At 37.7% G+C, this 27,563-nt stretch overlaps 1 protein-coding gene across 2 annotated transcripts in view; it reads right to left on the minus strand.

Annotated features, from left to right (window-relative positions):
* FOXJ3 (forkhead box J3) overlaps positions 1-27,563 on the minus strand; it is a 138,501-nt gene that overhangs the window by 99,299 nt on the left and 11,639 nt on the right. For both annotated transcript variants that reach the window (XM_077752010.1, XM_077752009.1), the window contains exon 2: positions 19,077-19,137. In XM_077752010.1, coding sequence (XP_077608136.1) covers positions 19,077-19,120 — 44 coding nt within the window. In that variant the 5' untranslated portion in view covers positions 19,121-19,137. The remainder of the gene's footprint in view (positions 1-19,076; positions 19,138-27,563) is intronic.

Consider the following 27,563-nt stretch of genomic DNA (forward strand, 5'->3'; position numbering starts at 1 on the left):
CATGCGGCTCAAACTCAAGACCCCAAGATCAAGAGTCACAGTGACTAAGCTAGCCAGTTGCCCTAATTTTCTAAATTTTAAATGGTTATCATTCTTACTGAGTGGTTTTAGACTTACATGCCCTAAATGACACAACAATCATTTAGCAACCTCAATGGAGATGAGCCCCTCATTCATTAACCTAAAGAAGGGACCCAGAGGGGCACCTGGGTGGCTCAGTCGGTTAAGTGTCCAACTTCGGCTCAGGTCATGATCTCACAGTTCATGGGTTCAAGCCCCGCATGAGGTTCTGTGCTGGCAGCTCAGAGCCTGGAGCCTGTTTCAGATTCTGTGTCCCTCGCTCTGCCCCTCCCCTGCTCATGCTCTGTTTCTGTCTCAAAAATAAATAAAAACTATTAAAAAAAATTTTTTTTAAAGAAGGGGCCCAGAAAGGATTACATTTTAAAATTGTTTGTAGACTGTATATGAAAATTGAGAACATAATTTTCCCCATACAATAAAGTGATAAGATGATGATTCCTGAAGCAGCCCACAAAATCCTACTTATTCCATAAAGGAATTCTAGGTTGACAGTTCTTAGAGTATAAAAGCCCCAGCTGGATACCTTGCAGCAGAGAGACAAAGGAGTTACCCAGAAAAAAATAAATAAGCTTTTCCATTTTCCTGGTGCAGGACCAGCTTGTTCCTGACAAAATTTCAATACGGTTTATATATGGCATACTTCTAACTACCTTCTATACCTTAGATCTCCCATCTCACATGCCCTAAGTCTAATATTGGCCCCCCAAGACTGGTGTTATAAACTCCAAAATTAATTACTTGTTCTCTTTTAGTAAAAACTCCCCACCTTTTCAAAACAGTGATATCTGCTCCATTTAGGAGAAAAATTGACAGCATCAAAGTAATCTCCACTAAGGTATGAATAACTGAGGCTTTAAACTTTCTAAGTTTATGGCCTTTTTTAAAAGATAAAGTGAAAAGTCCTCAGTGGTTTGAAGTGCAAATACAGGTGGAGAAATCATAACTAAGGAGAGGGAACCCAATACACAAACAGTGAACTATCCAAAACTCTTGACTTTCACTTCTCTTTTCCCCCTAAAATTCCAAGAATATTCACAACTAATGCAAAATTCTGGGAGATTTAGTAGTGAGACAACCACCATTTGTAAAACTTATGTGATTTCAGAGCTATTTATCATAAAATCAGAGATGAAAAAGAACCTCACTGGGTCATTTTTAAAGTCCTGGTATTACCCATCTTGGAGACCAACAATATTAAGATCTCCAAGGGAAGAAAAGTTCACAATTTACTCAACCTGTCCTAAGGTAAAAACTCACGGCATTTTGGGTTTTGGAGTTTGTTTTAAAGGGGCTCAGTTGATAGAGCATGCAATTCCAATTGACCTTGGGTTCATGAGTTCAAGCCCCATGTTGGGCATATTTATTACTTAAAAATAAATGAATAGGGGTGCCTTGATGGCTCAGTCAGTTGACTGTTCAACTTCTGCTAGGTCATGACCTCACGGTTCATGAGTTTGAGCTCCATGTCAGGCTCGGAGCCCACCGAGGATCATCTGTCCCCACCTCCCCGTCCCTTCCCCATTTGCATGCGTACTCTCTCTCTAATAAAACATTAAAAATTTTAACACAGGGGCGCCTGGGTGGTTCAGTCGGGTAAGCATCCGACTTCAGCTCAGGTCATGATCTCACAGTCTGTGGGTTCAAGCCCCGCATCAGGCTCTGTGCTGACAGCTCAGAGCCTGAAGCCTGCTTCAGATTCTGTCTCTCCCTCTCTCTCTTCTCTCCTGCTTCTCTTCTACCAAAAACAAACATTTAAAAAAATTAAAAGAAAATTTTAATATTAAATAAAAATAAATATTTAAAAAATTAAAAGTTCTGGGGTGCCTGGGTGGCTCACTCAGTTGAGCACCCACTCCTGATTTCGGCTCAGGTCATGATCCCAGGCTCATGGGATCAATCCCTACATATGACTCTGTGCTGGGACTGGAACCTGCTTAAGAGTCTCAGTCTCTCAGTGTCTCTGTCTCTCTCCCCCCCTCCCCNATATATAAAAATAAAAAGAAATAAAAAATTAAAAGTTTTAACTGGTTAATCTACCTCTCCCTTGCTACACAGAAGAAAATTTCTTTAAATTCTCTCTTGGAAAATAAGAACTGGGGGGCGCCTGGGTGGCTCAGTCGGTTGAGCGTCCAACTTCAGCTCAGGTCATGATCTCACAGTTTGTGGGTTCAAGCCCCGCATCGGGCTCTGTCCTGACAGCTCAGAGCCTGGAGACTGCTTCCTATTCTGTGTGTCCCTCTCTCTCTGCCCCTCCCCTGCTCATGATCTGTCTCTGTCTCTCAAAAATAAATAAATGTTTAAAAAAAAGAAAAGAAAAGAAAATGAGAACTGGTCAGAGATCAATTCATGATGAGGCTTCACATATTTTACAGTATTAACACAACCTGTGCTCCTTTTCCCGTAAGTTTAAAGTCCAGAACTTCTCCAACAGGACCTGAATCTGAAGCCCTATTTACTGCTCTTCTCTAAATTATCTCCAAATAGAATCTTAAATTCATAAAACTGTATTTTAAATTCATACAAGCCATACACATAGTTAGAACTCCACTCAGTGTACAAACTTAAAGGATCATGCGGTCAAAAGGTATCTTTATGCTCTCTGTGTAATTTTCATCTTAGGTATCTTCTGCTCTACAGTGCAGGAAGGAAAAATAAGTATTTTTGGACATTAACCATTCAACTACATTTTGTCATTAAGTAAATACTATATTTTGCATTTAAATCTCACTTACCTACTGGAATCTGAGTAGTTGGAAAGACTGATGAGCACTAATCCCTTTAACACAAGAATACCCAAAGCCATCTTTGCAGCTGTTATTTAAAAACCCAGACAGAATCTGCTATTAATACCCCTTATACTTAGTTTAAAGCACATATATAAAATGTACATAGAGTAAAAGTCCTCTGAGTAACACATATTCACTGGTTCATCCTGTCTTACTAAGTGCTTATTCATCCTGACCTCTCTACAACCATACTGCTTCAACCCACCACACAACATTATACAAGTAGTTTGGCATTAGTGCTGCCAGAGGGCTAACATCACGGAAGCTAAGCCCATCTTATCATTTAGTGGTAAGTATATGCACAGAAAATGCTGAAGAAAGGGCTTGAATTTCTACATGTGAGGTATTAATATGATTCAGCTGGTCCTCAAACTGTGATCCCAACACCCTTTCAGGAAATCTGAAGGGTCAAAACAATTTTCATTATAAGATGTTACCTGCCTTTTTCATTCTCATCCTCGAATGAGCTCTTCAGATGCTATCTGATGAGTGATAGATACCACATCAGACTGAATGCAGAGGCGGAGATGAGAATCTAGCTATCTCTAATAAACCAGTTTTTAAAATCTGAAAAAATGTAACACCAATTGCCAAACTTCTTACCTTTTTTGTTTTGCAAAATATAGTTAATGTTTCTTAAAGCATGTTATCTATGTTAACATATCATGGACTTACTGTTATATCTATGTAAATTACTAAATATTTTAATTTTTTTCTTAGTTTTAACTCCAAATACAATAAATTTTGATAGATAAAACAAAGCTCTTTGGAAACTAAATAATTTTTGAGAGGCCAAAAAATTTAAGAACTATGTTATAATAATTCATTAACTCAAAGACTAAAGATCACTGTTTCTAATATAGTACAATGTAATCAAAAAAGAGCTTCCAAGTCACTCAAAAAGCTTGAATTTTCACTCTTCCACTTATTAACTGCATCCTTGAACAAGTCAAACAAACCTATAAGCCTCAGAGATTTGCTCTGAGTAATAAATGACAAAATATATGTGGAACACCCTAAGATAGACTTAATGCCTGGCACACAGTAGACATTCAACAAATGACAACTATTAGGAATCTTAATTAAAAAAAAAAAAAAACTTTGCTTGTTTTCTCCTTTGTCAATGAAGTCTCTGTAGTGTACAGCATACAACAAATATAGCTGAATTCAGTTCCACATTGTGGATTTTTTAAAATGTTCAGAACCATTTAAATTTCTCTGGCCACATGAGATGCACAGAACTTGAAAAGGCCAAAAATCAACCTCTAAATTTCCTGTAACTCTTCTTAAATAGGCAATCTGACATACAGCTGTTTAACAGTAGGAAATGTCTACAATATGTATAGATTCCTTGAGTCAGAGTTGTTCTCAGAGTATCACAAATGTGTTCTAATGTCTACTTTTAGGCTCCTGGTTATAATTTCAAGCATGGCTAGGTTAAAAGAAAAATCAGACTGAGTCTGTTACACAGCAGACTTCAGTTTTCGTAAGAAATGGACCAAAATTTTTAAAGAATGAGTAGAAGAGGAGGGATCTGGGGGGAAAGGACACCCAATTCTAAACTTTAAAACAATAATCACTGAAGAAAAAAATTACAGAACTATGCCAGTCAAAGGCACATTCATTAAGGTAATTCTGAAAAATCAGTGAGAATGAATTAAGCTAGAATCTAAAGGAATTTCATCATGAGTCAACTGACCAAACTATTAAAATCTAGATACAGACTTTCTGCTCTAAGAGCACATCAATCATTATCAGTGTACATAATATATCAATACTGATTATCATTCCATGGTGTGAGAGTGTCTGAAGAGGATTAACTTCCATAGAAATCCCAGTGCTGTTTAGGGTAAAATGTTTACTAGTAATCTATAAAAAGATACTGCAGCTCAAACTTATTGGACCCTGGGGGAATCTCTCTGCCTAGAGACTTACCTTGCTTCTTCTGCTACTGGCTCCTAAAGATTTTACATATTTGGTTTTTTTGTTTCCTGTCATCATCACTTCAAAGCTTCTCAGCTTTGCTGACTTTAACACAGACTTTATCCCTTTTCTTTTCATTAAGCATGGCAACTTCTTCCATAAATCATATAATCTTTTCTTAATGGAATAAACTACTTCCATAAACTACCTCCATAAGCTCAAGAAAACCATAGCTCTTTACCATCTTCTAAAAATTTATTTGGAGGGGCGCCTGGATGGCTCAGTTGGTTAAGCACCTGACTTCGGCTCAGGTCATGATCTCATGGTCCGTGGGTTCGAACCCCACGTTGGGCTCTGTGCTGACAGCTAGCTCAGAGCCTGGAGCCTGCTATATCTCCCTCTCTCTCTGACCCTCCGCTGCTCACGCGGTCTCTCTCTCTCTCTCTCAGAAATAAATAAAAACATTAAATAAATAAAAATAAAAACTTATTTGGCAATTTATAAATATGAAAGTTTTTCTTCACCCCAACTTTTAACTCATCACTAAGCAAATACTGGGTTATCAGGTTCTTTTCTCAACAAAGTACTTAAAACTACCAGGTTTCAAGACTTACTATAAAACTGCAATAATTTAAAAAAAAAAACTACAGTAATCAAGACAAATGGTCTCAGTGAAAGGACAGACATATAAATCAACAGAACAGGGTCCAAAAATGTATGGTCAACTGATTTATTATTATTAGCATCACTGAAGTATAGCTGTTATACAATGCTATAATAGTTTCACGTGAGCAATATAGTGATTCGACAATGTTGTATGTTACTCAGTGCTCACTACCTAAGTATAATCACCAGTATTAACGACATTATTACAGTATTACAGACTATATTTCCTATGCTGTACTTTTCACCTCTACGAAGTATTTATTTTATAACTGGAATTCTCACCTCTTAATCCCTTTCACTTATTTCACAGGTCAACTGATTTTTGATTAAGGTCCCAAGACAAGTTAGGAAAGGAAAAACCTCAAAAAATGATGCTGTAATAACTGGTTATCTTTATGAAAAAACATGGAATGGCCCTTATCTCATATCATAAACAAAACCCTATAAACTGAATTACAGAAATGTAAAAGCTAAAACTATAAAACTTCTAGAAGAAATCATGAGAGAAAATCTTTTTAACATTTGGTTAAGCAAATGTTTCCCAGATAGGACGTGAAAAAAAAAATCACAATTCATAAAAGAAAACAACTGGTCATTTGAACTTTATCAAAATTAAAAACTTCTGTTCTTCAAAAGACATCATTAGGAGAATGAAAAGACAAGCCACAGACTGAAACAAAATGCAAAGCGTGTAACTTAAGAAGGACTTGTATCTCAAGTCCTTTGTATTCTCAAAATTTAATAATAAAGAACACCCAATTTTTTTAATGGGCAAAAGATTTAAATATTTATGCCTCCCTTTTGTGTTGACAGTTTAGAGTTCATACTGGAAAAATTCAGCAGTGTTTTGCAGTTTATTGAAAGTAGTTCTGTATACAACAATGTTAAAAGCATTTCTTTAGAAATGGTTGAAATGCTTCTAAAATGTGATTATCAGCATATGCATGATTGTTGTAATGGTTGACATTCCTTTTAAAAGTTGTGAAATGTTACAACTTGTGCTTATGTAAACACAATCTTTTGTCTCAGTACAGAGGCATTGACTTCAACAAAGTCAGAAAGAAAGAGAGAGAGAAAGAGGGAAAGAGAGGGAGAGAGAGAAAGAAAGAAAAGGGGGGAGGGAGGAAGGGAGGGAAAGAGAGAAAGAAAGAGGGAGGGAGAGAGAGGGAGAGAAAGACAAAGACAGAAAGAAAGAGAGAGAAAGGAAGAAAGGAAGAGGAAGAAAGAGGAAGGGAGGGAGACGGAGGAGGCCAGGCAAAAGATCTGAACAGATACTTCAACAAAGATATAAGATGGTAAAGAAGAAGCTCTTTAAAAGATGCTCAACATCATTAATCATTAAGGAATCGCGAATTAAAACTACACTAAAGGATCACTACATACCTGCTAGAATGGCTAAAATTAGAAGACTAACCATATCAAGTGTTGCCAGAGATAGGGAGCAACTGGAATTCTTACCCACTGCTAGTGAGAATGTAAAATGGTACATTACTTTCAAAAACAGTTTGACAGTTTCTTAAACATAAACCTACCATGTAATCCAGTCATTTCATTCCCAGGTATTTACCAACAATAAATCATATGTCCACACAAAGACACACGTATAACTGTTCATAGCATTTTTATTTGTAATAGTTAAAACTGGAAAACAATCCAAATATAGATCAAGTAAATGCTGCATATCTATCCAATGGGACAAAAAGGTATGAACTATTGATGCATGCAGCGACATAGATGAATCTCAAGGTAATTATGCTAAATTAAAGAAGATGACAAATAAAAAAATACATACTATACAGTTCCATTTCTATACAACTCAAGAAAATGCAAATATACGTATAGGGACAGAAATGCAGATCAACTAGTATCTTGCAAAAAGTGACAAGAACCTCACAGAGACACCAAGAAACTTGGGAGTGATGGATATGTTATAGTAATAATTTTACGGGGGGCAGGGAGGACAAGTGTATCAAATCATACTATATCTCAATAACACTGTTTTAAATATATATACAGTAAAACCTTGGTTTGTGAGCATAATTCGTTCCAGAAACAGGCTTCTAATCCAAACTACTTGTACATCAAAGCAAATTTCTCAAGAAATAATGGAAACTCAGATGATTCGTCTACAACCCAAAAATATTCACATAAAAAATGATTAAATACTGTAATAAAGAAAATACAAAATATAAAAAGTAAACAAATTAACCTGCACTTACCTTTGAAAACCTTCATGGTTGGTGTGAGAGAGACAAGAGAGAGGAGGATTACTGTGTAGGATGACTTTCACTAGCACTAACAGAAGCACTGCTACCTACTGGCTCAATGGAATCTTTTTCTTTTCATGCAACTTTTAACAAGGAACCTATCCAATGATACTTCTACTTCCTTTCGAGGATTTCATGAAAATGTGACACTGCATTGTCTCACACTGCTAAAGCCTTATTCAGGTGGTGCTTTTCTACAAAATTTTGCACCATTTCCCACATTTTACAAGTCTCCTTAATCTTATCTGAAGTGAGGGATTCCTCTGCCTTTTTCTCCTCCTCCTCTGCAGATGAGATCTCCTCCATAACCTCTTGCTGTTGCTCATGATACAGATCAATCAGTTCATCACTGGTCAGCTCCTGGCCATGTTCCTCCACCAGCACACCCCCCCCTCTTTTTTAATGTTTATTTTTGAGAGAGAGAAAGAACAAAAGCAGGGAAGGGAGCAGAGAGAAGAGAGGGAAAACAGATAATCCCAAGCAGGCTCTACACTACTAACACAGGGCTTGATGCAGGGCTTAACTCATGAACCATGAGATCATGCCCTGAGCTGAAATCGAGTAATACCCTTAACCAATGAGCCACCCAGGCACCCCTCTCCACCAGCTCTTGAACACTGTCCTCATTCACTTCCAGTCCCATAGTCTTCCCTAAAAACACAATTTCATCGACAACTGGCAGGTTCTGTTCATGAGAAAGCCCCTCTAAGTCATGTACAAGAATGCAATCAGGCCACAGTTTTCTCTATGAAGAACTGAGGGTTGTCTTGTTGATCCCAACCCAGGCTTTATTGATGAACTTGAGGCAGTTCACGATGTGGAAATGATTTTTCCAAACAGAGTATAAGGTTTGTTCCTTTGGCCACCTTGAAGCATCAGTGAAACAGTGCTTTGGTATAAAGCTTTTTAAAGTTCGAAATAACCTTCTGATCCATGGGCTAGAGGATTGAAGTGGTGCTGGGAGGAAGAAACTTGACCTTAATGATATCGAAATCTTCCAGTAAGTCGTCCTCAAAGCCTGGAGGATGAGCAGGAGCATTATCCATAACCAGCAAGGTTTCGAGTGGCACCTGGAAGTGACACCTTTTCTAAAAGGTGTTTCTTCATTGCCAGGACCAAAGGCCTCATTGATACACTCAATAAACAAGATAGCAGTGACCCAAGCCTTACTGTTGACCTCAACATAACATTTAACTAGCTCTTCTGCACCTTGCAATTCTTGAAGGTTTGTGAATTCTCAGAATGATAAATGAGCAGGGGCTTGACTTTGAAATCACCACTTGCATTAGCACAAAACAAGAGAGTAAGACAGTCTTTCATGGGCTTCTGATGGGGTACTCTCTTCTTCTGTAAAGTAGGTCCTCTTTGGCATCTTTTCCAAAAAAGCCCTGTCTCCTCACAGTTAAAAACTTGCTCTAGCAGGTAACACTTGGAAACCATGAGCTTCTGGAACTCGGTAGCAAATGCCTCAGCTGCCTTAGCGTCCAAACTCGCAGCCTCTCTGTGTTGTGAGGCACAACAGAGACTGCTTCTGTGCCTCACAACACTACAGATGCCATTTCTCCTCTTCAGGTTATCAAACCATCCCTTACTTGCCTCAAAGCCTTCTTCGTTTTCTGTTGACATACCTGGCAGTGTACTTACAAGGTTGATATACAAGGCCTTTGCCTTACTGCAGATAAAGCTCTCTCTCACAGTATCACCTGCTACTTGCTTCTCATTTATCCAAACCAGAAGCAATTTCTCTACATCTTCCAGAAAATGTGGCCATTGTTTTGACATTCTCAAGTCTTTTTGTTGCATCTAGCCCCCTTATTTCTTCTTTAATATTGTGCAAATGGTCAACGTAGACCTATAAAATCCTGCAATTTCAGCCACTCACATAGCTCATTCATACTTCTCAACTTTTTTCTGAACTTCCACCATATTCATCTCTTTCTTACCACCTTCCTTTTCAACCTTTTTCTGCTGAGAGCCATTGTACACACTCGCACACTGACTATAGTACGGTATTAATAAACTCTTGTCATACACTGTATTTAATGTAACTGGCAATAAGGCAGCAGAGGAAAGGGTCTATATCTGCAGGCAGCCTGACCTAGAATGACGCAAAGCAATCCTAAGCTTACTCTTTTATGGAAAAGCAAAGGACTGTCCATAGGTGCATTAAAGTGACCAAAAATACACTAATGTCAGAAGTGGGCACCTTCCAACATTCTGAAAAATCAGATTTCTGCCAAATACCTTGGCCTGAGACCAGCATCCAAGCACGTGAGACAATCACCCACAATCCCGCAGCAAGAGAGAGACAGAGAGACAGAGAGAGAGAAGAACCACTGGCTCATTTGTGATCACGTGATGTTCAACATCACATACTACTCCTACTGAAAGACACTGCTCCTTTATCAAGTTAAATTTATTAGAGGGGCGCCTGGGTGGCTCAGTCGATTAAGTGTCCAACTTTGACTCAGGTCATGATCTCACGGTTCATGGGTTTGAGCTCTGCGTTGGGCTCTGTGCTGACAGTCAGCTTAAAGCTTGGAGCCTGTTTCGGATTCTGTGTCTCCCTCTCTCTCTGACCCTCCCCTGCTCATGCTGTCTCTCTCTCTCTCTCTCTCAGAATTAAAAAAAAAAACAACAAAAAAAAACAGTGAAAGCATTAAAAAAAATTTATTAGAAACATTTGCTCATCTTACAGAACACTAACAGAACAAGCTGCTCACAATTCAAGGTTTTACTGTGTGTGTGTGTGTGTGTGTGTGTGTGTACACACAGTGGTTTTGAGTAAATCACATTAAAAAAAATAAATTGGAAGCAGAAAATTTAAAAACCTTTTTGCTCTAATAAAAAAATTTGTGCCCAGAATATTTTAGAACTCTTACAATGCAATGAGACAACAAACTATCCAGTTTTAAAATGTGCATAAAGTATGAATAAAGACATACAAGTAGTCAGTGAGCATATTACATCATTGGTCAATGGGGAAAGACAAATTAAAATCACAATGAGATACCACTCTATACCCATTAAAATGTCTACAATCAATTTGAAAACCAATAATATCTTCCTTTATGAATTTAAGCCCCATAGGTTTTGTCTTGGTATCAATAGCAAAAATAACTATATCTGTACTTAGGGTAAAGAACGAATGATTATCCCCACTTTATATGGCTTCCAAACCAGTAATCCTCTGATTACAGTATGTGGGCTTCTCAGGTTTTTATTTTTTGAATTATCTATAGACCTACCCGTAATAAAGTAAGCACTGTATTTTTCTGAGGCTCTACTTACTCAGTCTCATCTTTCCATAACTTCCATGGAAGTTTTTTTTTATACCTTCTTATATAGCTAATATATTACTTTCCAAGTTGGGTGGACAGTTGGGAGTGGAAAGAGTGTTAACTGTGAGGAAATGGGTTCCTATGCTTAAAATTTCCATTCAGCACCAAAACCTTCAACAGGAACCTATCATCAGCACCTATCGATACCTCAGGCTCTCAAGTAAGAATCAGTATGGGGCAAAATCATCTTTCTACTGTCCTTTTCTTCTGTTGTTTCTATGAGAATTTTGAATGCTATAAGCACAAAATGAGTATGGATTCAGTATGTATCTGTCAAACAGAATTGGGTAAGAGTCCAATTCCAAATTCACAATTCTAAAGATACTCTATTCCAAAAGGAAGGTGGAAATCAAGTCTCCTGTTCACTACCCACATGACTATTAGGAAAGGGTTTGAATCCTAAAAACATCCTCTCTTGAATTCCTAATTCTTCTCACCCAACACTGGATACATGCTGCTTTATATCAGACGCTTCCTGTAGTATTTTTCCTAGCTCACCATGCCCTTTGTCAGAGTTGTCTCCAACACCAGGACCCTGAAAATCTTCTCTACACCGTATCTGTATGAGTACTACAACAACAAATTAAAGGATGAGAACCAGGATAAATACTTGACCTAAGTTGTTCACCTGAATTCTCTTCCTTAGGAATTCAGAATTAGGACTGAAGAGGTTGGGGCTGGTCTCCTGAATGAAGAAGTTATGAACTTGAGAGGTATGGGATGACCAAATGCCAGAAAGAAAGAAAGCTGATTTGCAGAAATGAAGAAATAAATTACAATCAGAGAAAAGCAAAAGAAAAGAGAGTATACTGCCTAGTTTCCTAAGAACCTAAATTCTACTCTCAAGAGATCCAGCTATCCCTGGGTTCTGTGAAATACCCCAGTATTCTCCACAAATAAATTCCTTTTCTTTTTTGATATATCCAGTGCTGGTTTCCTTTACTTGCAGCCAAGCAAAGCTTGACTAAAATAAGCTTACTAAATCAAATCATATTTTATTTTTCAGTATTATTTTATACCATATACACTTTTGACAGGCACAGATTTTATATTTACCTCCTCTTTTACTTTGCCAGTATACCTCCTGATGCTTCTTATTCCCTATTACCTCTGATGTTATTTCTCCCATGTATATGAATTCATGACAACTCAAATTTCTCCACCATCTCTCCTTGGAAAAAAAGCTGCTGCTTTTCATAACAAGATGTTTTTTTCAATTTTAGACAACAGATTTCAAAATTAAATCACCAGTTTTCTATCACCTTTTTCCAGTTTCCTGCATTCATATTTCCCTTTTACAATTATTTTTTAGAATATCCTCAATTAAGTGGAATATTTTTTTACATCCCTCATTTTAAGAAAAAGCCTCAAATGATGATAAATATTGAGAGTCAAGAGGCAGAACTTCGTGATTAAGAGCATGGGTACTGGAGCAAGATGTACAATGAATCCCAGCTCTGTCCATTTATTCACTGCATGTCCTTCAGTTAAGCTCAACTTTTCTATCTCCATTTCCTCATTTGTGAAATGAAGATAATGGTATCAATCTTACAGAGCTGCTGGGGGGTGGATTTAATTAATATACTTTAAAATGCTTAAATAAGGCCTGGTCTAGTAGTAAGAACACCATAAATGCTAGCTACTAAAGTCAATATTCAGTCACAAAAGTAACTTTTAATAATATATCCTTAAATCAATGACTAATCAATGGTACTCTTCAATACCTAATGCTGAGAAATGGAAGCCCTAGGATATTCAGTCATCTTAAATCAAAGATTAAATTACATTTAATATGCTCTAGGCCAGCACCTTCCAACAGAATTTCCTATAACAATGGAAATGTCTGTGGGCTATCCAGTATAATAGTTACTAGTCATGTGTACTTACTGAGCACTTAAAACATGGCTAGTGTGTCTAAAGAACTGATTTTTCTTGTTTTAATTTTTAATTAATTTAAATAGCCACATGAAGCTAGTGGCTACTATATCAGACAGTAAAGCTTTAGTATATGTGCTGCCTAAGCGAGCACCAGACAGTAAAGCTTTAAAAAATGAGCCAGAAGGGCATCTGGGTGGCTCAGTTGGTTAAGCATCCAACTTTGGCCTAGGTCATGATCTCACTGTTCCTGAGTTCAAGCCCCGTATCAGGCTCTGTGCTGACAGCTCAGAGCCTGGAGCCTGTTTCAGATTCTGTGTCTCCCTCTCTCTCTCTGCCCCTCGCCTGCTCATGCTTGGTCTCTCTCTCAAAAATAAATTAACATTGAAAAAAAATTTTTTTTAAGCCAGAAAAGTTCAAAATACAGTTTAGAAAAGTTTCTTTAATTTTCAAAATTAAGAGCAAACCTCATTACTCTTCATTTAATTAGAATATGCCACATCTAACACGCAAACTAACAGATTCTATCAATCTCCTCAAAAAGCTTGATAAAGATGGTAACAACGAGGGGCGCCAAGGTGGCTCAGTTGGTTAAGTGCCCAACTCTTGATTTCAGCTCAGGACATGAGCCCAGGATCATAAGGCTGAGCCCCAGGTCAGGCTCTGCACTGAGCATGGAATCTGCTTAAGATTCTCTCCCTCTTGGGGTGCCCTCACTCAGTTAGGTGTCTGACTCTCAGCTTTATCTGGGGTCATGATCTCATGGTTTCATGAGTTCGAGCCCAGCATCGAACAGCCGTGTCCTGACGGTACAGAACCCACTTGGGATTCTCTCTCTCTCTCTGCCCCTCTCCTACTCACACTGACTCTGTCTCTCTCAAAATAAATAAACAAACTTTAAAAAAAATTCTCTCCCTTTGCCCCCTCCCCGACTCACTCTAATTAAAAAAAAAAGAATTAAAAAAGAAAAATTTTAAAGATGGTAACAATGATAACTATGGCATGACCTAGCAAAAGCTATTTTTGCCACTGTGTGGGAGAGACCTAACAGCATAAAATTATAGATATAACAAACATATGATATTCAATGTCAGCAAACATCCTTAGCCTGAAGGCCAGTTGCAAACCTGAACGCTACTGGTAGATACTCTAGAATCTAAGAATTCAGAGTGAAGGGGAAATAGAAGGGAGAAAAGAGAGCCCCCCATGTTCTTGAGCTGACAGCAAAGGATACAAATCTGTCCTCTTTTATTCTAAAAATGAAGACTCCTTTTGCTTCCTACTATTGAAGAGAAAAGAGGGAAAAACATGCCACATGACTTATGTATACATTTAACCCCACGAATCTCAAAAGACCAGTGAGGTAATAAGCATTAATAACCCTATTACAGCAAAATTGGGAAAAGTGAAACAACTTCCTAAGATCATATGAGTAATATATGGCAGAGATTTAAGCCTGTAGCTACTTCATGTTAATACTACGTATCAGAGCTGCCTTATCAATACCAAGCCTATTACTAGAAACAAGGCAGCAAGAGGCCTTAAAATAAATCTACCATTCTCTGGCCATTCTAAATAGCAGGATCATCAATATCAAGAGAAGGGGAAGGAGGAAATGAGGAAACTGATGGATGGGAAATACATCTGGGACGCTATCACATGAGCTCTTCTGGTGCTAAAATATCCCTATGTGTTTCCTAGTATATCCTAAACAGACAGCCTGGATCAATAATCCTCTTTAAGGGGGAGGCATAACAAAAAGGAAAATGGAAGTGCAAAAAAGGGGTAAAAACAGAAAGAAAAAAAAACCCACAACAAGAGATCTCAGGTAGAAGTTAGGAAGTGTCGCCAGAAACTATCTTATAGATAGATCCTAAAAAAACATCTTTTTATATCCTATTTCTGAGTAGTTTGCTGGAACAAGTTATTAAGTTACTGCCTCTCAGCTCCAACCAAACCCCTAGCCCTTCTTCCCAATCTGCCTTAATGATGCTGGAACTGGGACTCTGTAAACCACATGTGCTTTGCCAGGTGATTTCCCATAAGGTTCTGCCAAGAGGGAGCATTTAAAGATGGACCACAACCCTGGGGATGGAAAAAGATACTGGTGCCTTCCACTTTATTCTTTAAGCTTCATGAACCCATTACCCCACCAAAGACTTCACTCCTACAACAAGAAACCCTCCCCCCAGTAGTAAGTGAATCCAGTTTATAGTTTTCCCAACACTTGTGGAACTATCTTCATCAAACCCCACTGAAAGACACCCAGCACCAATCAATACCCATTCCTCAGGGGTCTGAGTCTCAAACCCAAGGGACCCCTCTTTTGAACTCAGACACCAGCACAAGCCACACAGTGCCTTCTCCTCAGAGGAACGAGTTTTGGTTCTACAGGACCCTTCCTCTAAGTCTCTAGGCCTCCCCTTCGTCTCTAAGCCCTTGGGGCTGGGTAGATGCTTCTGGAAATGTCTCTGTCCATGATCCTTAGAATTTTATTCTTATCCTTTCTGTTACCTAGTTAACATTCTGTTAAAGTATCTCTGTTGAAATAAGTGGTGTGGTTTTTGCCTCCTGACAACACCCTGATTAAAAAAAAAAGTCTGTTATATGGAAACCAACTTGACAATAAACTACTTAAAAAAAAAAGTCTCATTATACATATTACAATGTTGTTACAGTAACTTGTAAATATTCAATGCTATAGTAACAAGCAAAGAAAAAGCATCAATTAAAACCAACTTGGTTAAAATTAAAGAGTACACCTTGTTATTGTGGGGAAATAGGTTCTACTTACATAAAAGGATTAGGAAAAACAAAAACAAAAACCAAAAACAAAACCTTAGGGCTGAAAGCTGCCACCACAGGGTGAAAACACCCAAGGTTAGCTAGTGAGATACTGTAATGGGATCATGAGTAAAATTACTTTCCATCTGACGCAAATATACTATTGTACTTTGATCACAAACTCCACTCACCCCCCCAGATCCCTTGCTTCTTACACATACGAGTTAATGATTATTATCTGATTGTTTTCTCACATTCATGTGTGTAAGATTTGTTTTCTTCACGTCCACCATAGTAATATCTCGTGAGGTCAATAAATACAGAGCTGAAACCCCTATTCAGGGCTCTTGCCTCCTCCCAGACATTAGCCTCTCTTGTATTCAATTCTGCATCTGCTCTCTTGCTGGACAAGAGAAAACTCCACACTCCTACAAAATTTTTTGCAATCATTCTTTTAAAGAAAACATGGGGTGCCTTTTTCTACTTCACATGTAATACTTATCAGTATAGTATTACATGATATGAAGACATTAAAAATGGTCATTTCTATCTGTCTTCCCAAATTTTCTACAATAAAATGCGTTATTTTTTAATACATATAGCAAATGCAATTTTAAAAGTAATCCTAACATATTCAGATTAAATACTGAGTATGTACCAAACAATACTTGTTTAGTAGCCTAAATATTTAAGGAAGTGGGGCATAATCCATTTACTAACTACCCTTCCCTACCCAACAAATTTTTAAATGTCACATACTTTCATTTCACCCCCTACCTTCATTTACACTAAAAGGCCCACTCTCACTCTTACCTATGCCTACAAATCCCTACCTACCTACCCATTTTCTCATTCTCAGACACATATCCAGCTCTTCTCCACAAACTCATATACTTCCTGTTTTGAGGCTAGCCATTTTCTAGATATACAGATAGTAAAGCTCAAGATACATATAAAGGTAGTACATACGAGAGAGTTATGTTTGTCAGTGAGTTTGAGTTAAGAGTTCTGACTCTATTCCTATTCGGACACTGTCATTGGGGAGGTCATTTCTGGTTTGGGGAAGACTATGGAAAAGCAGACTAAAATTTTTGTGGTTTTAGGTAATTCTGTCTCTATTCCACCACCACCATCAAAAAATAGCCATACTTTAGGAAACCAACTTGACAATAAACTATTTGTAAAAAAAAAAATTAAAAAATAGTCATACTTTTCTTCCTTATATCAAATTCAAGGCTGNAAAGACTAGGAACTCTCTGCTTCATAAATGGGACCATGCAGAATATTACAGAAATGAAAGCTGTATATAAGTCTACTAAATAACCCAACTCAGACACCAGAATACTAATGCTAAATTTATATCTCTATGCAGGAAAAAGATTCTAGATTATGCACAAGAATTGTTACACAGTGTTACAAATTATCAAATTATCAGTAACTCAAGGTTATCTCTTTTCTTTCATCATGCCTTCCAATTCTGTAATTCTACCAAGCACAAAAGTTAGATATACCTTATTCCTAACCCAATGTCACGTGCAACCTTAAACCTTAACGTAAAAATTCAAATAAAGGGGCTTATATAATCTCAATCCATGACTTTAGTATAGGATTACCTCACCATATTCCACAACTAAAATTACTTTAAGAAAGTCTAACCAACAGAAGACCAAAATCTGAAAAACATTCCAATATGACCATACCCAAAGCTTTAAATATTCAAAAAAAAAGGGTAAAAGGATTCCACCCATCATACTGGGCAGTAATAACATTAAGTCAATTAGTTCCAAAGGAGCTAAGGGAATTAAAGAAATGATGATAGTCTTTTTTAAAAGGTTTTATTCGGAGCTATATAGGTATGCCTTGTTTGGAGGTATGGGCAGAGGACACACAGACTCTAACAAAGTAGAAAAACTATCTTCCATCTATTTCCTCAAGCTGGAGATGCATTCTCAGGGAAAGAAGTGCCATAATGGCAAAGAGTAAGGCTTTCCTAACTGAGGATAAAGGACAGCCATCCTAGGCCTGCTGAAAATTCAAGTACAAAAAATGCAACTTCATTTTCTTCTGTGGCATTCCAGACAATCGGAACTGCTTTCAATCCTAAGGATTCCATGACTTCACATTCATGGCTCTAACAATTCTCTATCCCTCCTCTATCTCCCTCTGCCCTCCAAAACTGAGCAATCCCAGCTCTCATCACTTACTCTGTTCTGGCCACACTGACTTCCTCATTGTCCCTCCAACACACAAGGCAATTCTCCTGCTCTACCAGTTCCTGGATTCCCTCTGCCTGGAATGCTTATATTTCACACCCAAAGTAGAAGAGTCCATCACTCTTTCAGGTCATCAATTGTCACCATTTCAGTAAAGGTTTCCTTGGCTACCCTATCTAAAAATAACACATACCCCTATATTTCCCATTCCCTTTCTTATCACTAACATACTTTTTATGCTCACTTCAGCACCATATATACCAAAAAATACTTCTTGTTTATTAATCATCCCTTCACCAGAACGTAGCTCCAGATTATAGGATTTTGCTCTGTTACATTCACTGCTACAGCCCTAGCATTAAGAATAGTACTTGACACCATATTAGGCGCTCATATGCTGAATAAATGATGCACTAGCTGAAGCAGTTACATGTAGTTCATGATGCTGCCATCAACACTTCATATGCTAGTCTGAAAGATTTTAATTACCAGATTAGACTTAGGTTATTTTTTCAGACTGTTCTTTAGGAACCGCAACAACCCCTCAGGGACAACTGTGGGGGTAGAACATGAAAGCCCAAGCAAGCAGAAAAAAAATCCTGTATGTATCTGTTTTATTCACTGGATTTCACATAAGATTTAATTTGTAGAAAGGACCTAGCAACTTCAAAAAAAAAAAAACTAAAACTACTAAGTTGTATGTAACTTAGCTCCTACTTTTTACACTTATTGTAAATGATGATCATCTAGGTTTCATGTTTATATTATCATTTACAAAGAGATAAAAACTAGCAGAGTCTTATTTAGCCTGCTACACAAAGGCAATCAAAATTCACTGGGTATTTTCTAATTAAAACAAGTAGAAAGCAGAATCATTTTTTTAAAAGAATGACAAAGTATAAAAATTTTGTTACTCCATATACAAGAACATATGTAAATTCATTATAAGGAAATTTAGATCTATATCACATTATCACAAATATCTGTAAGGAAAATCTCCCAACGCATCACACAGCACTGTCTGACAAAACCAACAATATTTTATTATAAACCTCACCTTGAAATTCATTCTAATATGATCTGACCAGCATAACTTTTAAAATGTTACATATTCCAAAAAGGAAAAAGAAGAGTACTGACCTTAATGAAGTTACAGATGGACAAGCCTGTCCATACAAACCCATCTGGCCACAAAGAGAATCTGAAAAGTAAAGAAGAGTTAGTTATTAGAAGCTCCGAAGTAAATTAAACTATAAATAAGACTCATTTCTAATTAAAACACTCTGAAAACAAATAGGAGGCTAAAAGATTCACCACTATCTGAAGAAATACCCATATGAATCAAAAATGGTAAGAGGAATTATACTGAAGAAGACAAACATACCAGAGCATAAGAGAAATAGGTACACTAGAACTGTTAACATCCAAAGGAGCTGAAAACTCAAAATTTAACAAATTGTTATGCTTATGATATACAGAGACTGTGTCCAAACTATTTAGTAGATTCCCATGGATTGCAGAGAGTGCCCAAAGGAGACCAAAGAGCTGAGTATGCAGGTTCCCATCCTCACATAATTGTTCCCACTTTATCTATTCGTCAATCAAAGCAGTGCTATCTTTACTGTTTTTATATACTGGACTTCACTAAGACTTCATCTGAAGAACAGTTCCATTGCTTAAAAAAAAAAGTTAGGGGCGCCTGGGTGGCTTAGTCGGTTAAGCGTCCGACTTTCGCTTAGGTCATGATCTCACGGTTCGTGGGTTCGAGCCCCGCGTCGGGCCCTGTGCTGACTGCCAGCTCAGAGCCTGGAGCCTGTTTCAGTCTGTGACTCCCTCTCTCTCTGACCCTCCCCTGCTCACGCTGTCTCTCTCTCTCTCCTAGAAATAAATAAAACATTAAAAAAAAAAATTTAAAAAAAAAGTTAATGATAGCATTTGAACAGATGAGTTTTGAATAGAAGTTCTAGGTTCAAATTCTACTGTGCTACTGTGAGACTTTGAAGAATTTATGTAACCTCACTGAACCTCAGATTCTTCATCGATAACATGGAGATAAATACCACCTATATAATTTTATTTATTCATCAGGGACAAATTGCAGGTTTGTTGTTAGAATTAAATAAATTAATGAACAAATGTAAAATTATCTATTATCACTACTACCTGGCACAAGGATGAGCCACAAGTGTCCACAGGTAATATGAATGAGAGAAGCTGGAATGAATATAAGCATACACATTTGCATACCTACACAAACGGTGGAGACTGTGTACAACTATAAAGAAAACATGTTCACGCTGCAGGGGATGGATCAGCTACTATTCCCAGTTCCAGCCAATTACTGCTAAGCAGGACTGTAAACCCAATATTCTAAGAACATTTTTTTATTTTTTTAAATTATATATATATACACACACACATACATACATATATACACATACACACACACATATACACGTATTTTTTTTTAATGTTTATTTCTGAGGGACAGAGACAGAGACAGAAAGACAGAGTGTGAGCAGGGAAGGAACAGAGAGAGAGAAAGAGAGAGACAGAGACAGAGAATCCCAGGCAGGTTCCACACTGTTAGCACGGAGCCCGATGCGGGGCTCAAACTCACGAACCCAAGATCATGATCTGAGCGAAAGTCAGACACCTAACAGACTGAGCCATTCAGGCGCCCTCAAGATTTTATATTTTTTTAATCTGTACATTCAACATGGGGCTTGAACTCACAACCTCAAGACCAAGAGTTGTTGCATGCTCTTCCAAATGAGCCAGCGAGGTGCCCCTTTAAGAAGTAATTTTTCAAAAGAAGCAAGGTATCCAAAATTTTATTTATAATTTCCTGATTTTTTTTCTTAATACTATGCAGACCAAACAAAACATCAGCTTTTGTCCCAAGTTTATAACCTTTAACCTAGAGGCTGACTGAACTCCCTGAATCTAAATGTTGTTACTGCACACACCGGACAGAAACAAGGCACTTCTTTTTCTGCCAGAATGACAGACTAGACAGCTTAATTAACACAACTTTGAAAATTTTAACAATGGATAAAATCTTTTAAAAATCTTTATAAATTAATCAATAATCTTGCCCAAAACTAAGTATAAGAAAGAAGCTAACCAAGTATGCAGAGTACTGAAACCAGCTTTCATTCACCTTCGAGGCATTTTGCCAAACCCTGTAACTTTCAGCTTGCACTTATAAGGTGTAATGGGACCCAAGGTACAAGCGGCAAAGTCCAGGTATTACCCAAGAGAATAGCAAGGAAAACTGTTTCTTAACTTTGGTGCTAAGTGCCAAGAAGGACATGGGGGGCTATGATAGCAATAAAAGAGTAACTCCTCTGATATTCATAACCACAAGCTGACGCTCACTAGGTTATGGTTTAAAAAGCTTCATACGGGGGCACCTGGGTGGCTCAGTTGGTTGAGCGTCCAACTTTGACTCAGGTCATGATCTCACAGTTCATGAGTTCGAGTCTCGCGTCGGGCTCTGTGCTGACAGCTAGCTCAGAACCTGGAGCCTGCATCAGATTCTGTGTCTCCCTCTCTCTCTGACCCTCCCTGCTCACACTCTCTTTCTCTCTCAGAAATAAACTTAAAAAAAAAAAATTAAAAAATTTTTTAAATAAAAAGCTTCATACTTAAAATTTTCTTAAGGGTAGTCCTAGAATGGTAATGTCGCCACCCATCCATCCTTGAGAAAAGAAATGCAAATCCTCTCTGGGAAATCTACCTTTGTTCTAGGCCTAGAAGAATTTCCACAGGTAAGGTTCCAAAATAAATAAATTCACAATAGAAAATCACAAAACCCAGAAGGAGGGAGGGAAAAAGGTCACAAAACATAGAAGAAAACAAGCCACTCAGAATAAGATACAGTTGAAACATCAGCTGGCAGAATCAAAACCTCCAAGACTTCCAAATATGGTAACTACTAGACACTTTTCTCTACTGATTTAACTACTACTATATTTCAATTACCTGTATGAATCTCAAATCTATGTACAGCAGGGATCAATCTCCTAATCTCCAAACATAAATATCTAATAACATTCCATCCTTGAAACCCAAATCTGTCATTTCCAAAACAAAATTCATCATCTTTCTTTAATGTATTTCCTATCATAAAATGATACAATCCTTTTATCTAAGAATGGCATCCAGCCTAACTCCTTTCTTTGCCTTTGTTAGAGCAGAACACTTCTTTCCAACTCTTGATTTCTATGAGGAATGACTGACTTCTCTAAACACTCCTGTTCTACTAGCCCACTACTCACCAAAGAGGTAAGTAACTTGGTTACTAGCTAGGTAGAGGTAACTCCAGGACTCTACATTCAAGACTCTACAGGCAGTGCTCTGGGTGTACCCACTCTGCTGACCCCAACAATCTAGATACCAGGTTAGCTATTCCATGGTCTAGATTAGGTAGATGGGGATAGAGAATGTGGAAAGTGAGCTTTTAAATCTGAACCACATTCTACAATATTCAACAATATCAGCTTTAGCAAAAACAAAGCTAACTCCTCAAAGAGTTACCATATGTATGTATGTGTGTATGTCTATATTAAAAATCCTCTTGGGAACAGATGGATGGACACACACACACACACAGGTGTGTGCATATCCCAAAAGAATTTAAAACATGTTCACAAAAACTTGCACACAAATGTTCATTGCAGTATTATTTATAATAGCAAAAAAAAAAAAAAAACAGAAATAAAACAAATGCTCAACTGATGAATGGATAAACAAAATGTGGCAGATCTACACAATATCCATATAATATATGATATTATTCAGCCATAAAAAGGAATGACGGTCTGTTACATGCTACAACATAGACAACCTTATGCTAAGTGAGAGAAGTCAGACACAAAAGGCCACATATTTGGAAAGCAGAATTAGTAGTGACCATAAATGGGGGGATGCAGATGGACTGCTACCAGGTTTTTTGTTTTTTGGGTTTTTTTTTTTTGGAATGATGAAAGTATTCTGGCACTAGACAGCAGCAACAGTTGTACAAAACTAGCACAAAATTAGTAAAATAATAATAACAACACCTAATTTTAAAAGCACTAACATTTCATTTTTTCAACTGCCTGTTCTTGTTTAAACTCCTCAGTTCAGAAATCAGCCAAGGGAAAAGAATCTTATATTCTGAGTCCCCCAAGCATCAACACCTTTAGGATCCCCAATTAGTTACCATTTACCACCAACTCTAGCTCCTAGATATCTTTCTCATCTGCTCTAGCCTTCCTTTCAGTTTTCTCCATTTTTAATCCAGATAACTGCTCCTAAATGGTGAATCCCAGGCTGGGGTTTTGCCAATCTTCTCCCTACCCAGCAAATGATCAGCAACATGGAAATCTCACAAAAGGCAGCTAAGGTTCACAGTTCAGTCAAGAAAGTCTCAGTGTCCTCTGAATTACAAGCTCATATTTCTGAAGCCAACGACAGCTGAATAATTATATTAACTAATTCAATTACATCCCTAATTTATACAGCTTAAGGTGGTGTCAAAGTACCTAGAATTTTCTCCAAATGCTTTAAAACCCAACATGCAAGAAAATCTGTGCAGAATGACTGCAGACTGGTAGTAAAAAACAGTCATTTCACTGAATATACTCCAGTAGAAGCTACTGTACTATATACCATTAGCAACACAAAAGTATGGAATTCCTTTTAACATAAGCAGTCTTCAAGTGTATATTAAATTGAGTTACAGGGGCATTTGCCTGGCTCAGTCAGTACAGCATGTGTGACTCTTGATTTTGGGGTCATGAATTCAGTGGGCACAGAGATTACTTAAAAAATTTTTAATGTTTATTTTTGAGACAGAGTGCGAGCAGGGGAGGGGCAGAGAGAGAAGGAGACACGGAATCTGAAGCAGGCTCCAAGCTGTCAGCAAAGAGCCCGACGTGGGGCTCAAACTCATGAATCATGAGATCATGACCTGAGCTGAAATCTGACGCTTAACCGACTGAGCCACCCAGGCACCCCAATTTTTTTTAATAAAATAAACTGAGTTACAAACTATTTACACTTAGGAAGCAAATGTTTAACAAAATAAGAGCAGTATAATAATGCATTATGTGGGAGCAGGAGGTGAAATGGGACTAAGTATTTTGAAAAAGCTCCCAAATAATTATCTTAATTCTTATTCTCCTTCCTCCCACTGACACAAGGATAGAATGCCTTATAGTTTACAAAGAACGTAACAACATTCATGACCTTGAGTCAAGACCCAGATTGGAATCCCAATTATGGCCTTAGGTATACTGTTAACTTCTCTAAGGCTTAGTTTCCTCATCTCCACAAAAGAGAAGATTCATGTATCAGTTCCTGTGAGCATAGCTTGAATGAAAGCATTGGCATAACATTAGAAGAAAAGAATTAAAAGTCTGCTCAAAATAAATGCTACAGCACTAGAGGTAAGAGACTATTCCTTCTTTTTTTCCCTCACTTCCTAGCTCAGACCTATCTTTCAAAAGATATCAAAGTATAAAATTCACTAGCATCCATGAAGGAACAACCCCTTTGACTCATGTTACTTAACTGAGCACTGTGACTTGTTATACCATTAGTCACAGGTAATTATTAAAGCAGTCAAAGAAATAACCTGTCTTAATCAGCCTCAAGAGAAGAAATGTGCCAGAGGAAGGAGTAAAGGGACAAGAATCCTGCTGAGTAGCAATCAGCTGCTCATCTCTACTCCACCAGCTAAACCTAAAGGCAGTGGCACAGCTTGAGCTAAAAAAAGTGAGATCTGAGTCCTATGCTCTCAGAGAGCAATTAAAATCATGTGAGAATGATCAATTCACCACGGGAGCATTAAAGGAAAACGAGACACCAAACTTAACTTTGAAAAACTCTAATAGATAATTAAGAGAAAAGGAACTAATTCAAAAAAAAAAAAGAAAGAAAGAAAGAAAGCCAATCACTTAATGGTTGCAAGTGATTTAAAGCACAGAAAGGCAATAATGTTATTACATGTCAATTAAGATGGACATACACAGAAAACATTGGCTTTTAACAAAGTATCATTAATACTATAGAGGGTGGGTTTTATGGCCTAGTGAAAGCAAAAAAAGAGACTACAAAAGGGTTAAGAATTAGGAGACAGAAATACAAGTTTAGCCACAAATTGTATAATATGAAAGTAAATGGAAAGCACAGTAAGGTCAAGAAGAGTAAAGAACAGACTAATAAATCAGGAAGGGTGAAGAGTATGTCAGATGTTCATCACACTGTATCCCCCCATTACCCTGTCTTGGAGCCTGCTTGGAATTCTTTCTCTCCCTCCACCCCCTCCCCCGTTCATGTGCGTGCGTGCATGCATATTCTCTCTCTCTCTCTCTCTCTCTCTCAAATAAAAAAAGATCTGAATGAAAATTCACCAGACCTTTTAACTGCTGTCTTTGTATCCATCAAATGCTTCTCCCTACTTCAAGGCACGTAAATTTAGGACCAATCCTCAGTAAGAACAAGTATCCAGAATATATAAGAACCTTTAAAACTCAATAATAAAAAGATAACCCAATTTAAAAATAGGCAAAGATCTGGATATATAGCTCATCGGTAGAGCATCTGACTGCAAAATATGGCTAAGATCAGTGCAGTGACTGGGTGGCTCAGTCAGTCGAGCATCCAACTCTTGATTTCGGCTCAGGTCATGAATCCAGGGATGTGAGATCAAGTTTCCTGTCAGGCTCCACACTCAGTGTGAAACATGCTTAAGATTCTCTCTCCCTCTCTCCCTTCCTCCCTCCCTCTCTTTCTCTCCCTCTTTCCCTCCCTCTCTCCCTCTCCCTCCCTCTCTCTCTCTCCCACCCTTTCTGCCCCTCTCCCCCACTCATCCACGCCCTCTAAAATAAACAAACAGCATTTTAAAAAATAACCAAATATAAAAGTTACAAAGATCTACAAATGTCCAATAAGCACATGAAAAGATTAGTCATCAAGGAAATGCAAATCAAAACCACAATGAAATACCACTTCACACCCACTAGGATAACTATAATAAAAAAAAAAAAGACAATAGCAAGTGTTGCAAAGACATGGAGAAAATGAAACTTAAATATTAGTAGTAAAAATGTAAAATAGTGCAATCACTTCAGAAAACAGTTTGGCAGTTAACTGAAAAGTTAAACACAAAATTACCATATGACACATCCATTCCACTCCTAAGATACAGAGTGTAAAAATGAAAACACATTCACAGAAAAATCTGTATACAAATGTTCTTAGCACCATTAAGTCATAATAGCAAAAAAGTGAAAACAATCCATATGCCCATCAGCTAATAAACTGGGCAAATAAAATGTGCTATATATCCATACAGTGGAACAGTTGGCAATAAAAAGGAATGATACATGCTACACGTATAAGCCTCAAAAACATGCTAAGAAACCAGTCACAAGACTATATGACTCTATTTCCATCAACAAGCAAATTTATGTTAGACTATGGATTAGCAGTTACATTAAATTAGATTAGTAGTTTCTCAGGGCGCCTGGGTGGCTCAGTTGGTTAAGCATCCAACTTTGGCTCAGGTCTTGATCTCGCAGTTTGTGAGTTCTAGCCCCATGTTGAGCTCTGTGCTGACAGCTCAGAGCCTGGAGCCTGTTTCAGATTCTGTGTCTCCCTCTCTCTCTGCCCCTCCCCTGCTCATGCACTCTCTCCCTCTCAAACGATAAACATTTTTAAAACTTTAAATTAGATTAGTAGTTTCTCAGGGTTGAGGGGTAGGGGAGTAAAAGACACTGGCTGGGTATCAGGTTTCTTTCAGAGGAGAGGAAAATGTTCTAAAATTAGATTACAGTGATAGTTACACAACTCTGAATACATTAAAAAACATTGAATTTCACACTTCAAATAGATGAACTGTTCAATATATGAATTCTACCTCTATAAAGCTTTTTTAAAAAATGAGTTTAGAACTCCATCACATGCAAATGTTCTTTTTCTGTTAAGTTCCTGCTTCCCTCGATAGTACCACAGGAGCCACCTCAACCTCCCAAACTAGAACAGAAAGGGGAGAGTAAAAGTAATGACTTCACCAGAAAGCAACACTTGAATAGCCATTATTTTCAAATCTATAACCCCCTGAACCATTAGTGGTTCCGGAAAGTTTGTTTTCTGGTGGGCTCTACAGTTTCCAAACCATACTACATATTGCTTAAACATGTTTAATGAAGATACACTTATGACTCATAAAAAAATGTTTTATATTAAATTCTACAGAAAATCATTCTATTAGTATCTACAAATCAAGTACTTAGGTTACACCTCTCTTCTCCTAAAACAAAATCAAGGCCAGGTCCTGTTATTCTCTAAATAACAGAAGATTAAAAATGCATGCCAACCAACAATCAGCATTAGCTTTTAAAACTATTTTAAGACTGGGCGCCTGAGTGGCTTAGTCGGTTAAGCGTCCGACTTTCGCTTAGGTCATGATCTCGCGGTTCNTTTCCCCACCATAGTTTAGGTCTGGTGTCAAACAGGTGGTAAATGTGGAGGAGAGGAGTTTCTTGGCCAAACATCACAGAGCTATAGCTTCTTCCAAACACCAAACCTTACTTCCTGCAATTTATGTAAACAGATCACAGGCCACCCTCTTCA

The sequence above is a fragment of the Crocuta crocuta genome, unplaced genomic scaffold (assembly GCF_008692635.1).
Source record: "Crocuta crocuta isolate KB4526 unplaced genomic scaffold, BGI_CrCroc_1.0 scaffold367, whole genome shotgun sequence".
Lineage (NCBI taxonomy): Eukaryota > Metazoa > Chordata > Mammalia > Carnivora > Hyaenidae > Crocuta > Crocuta crocuta.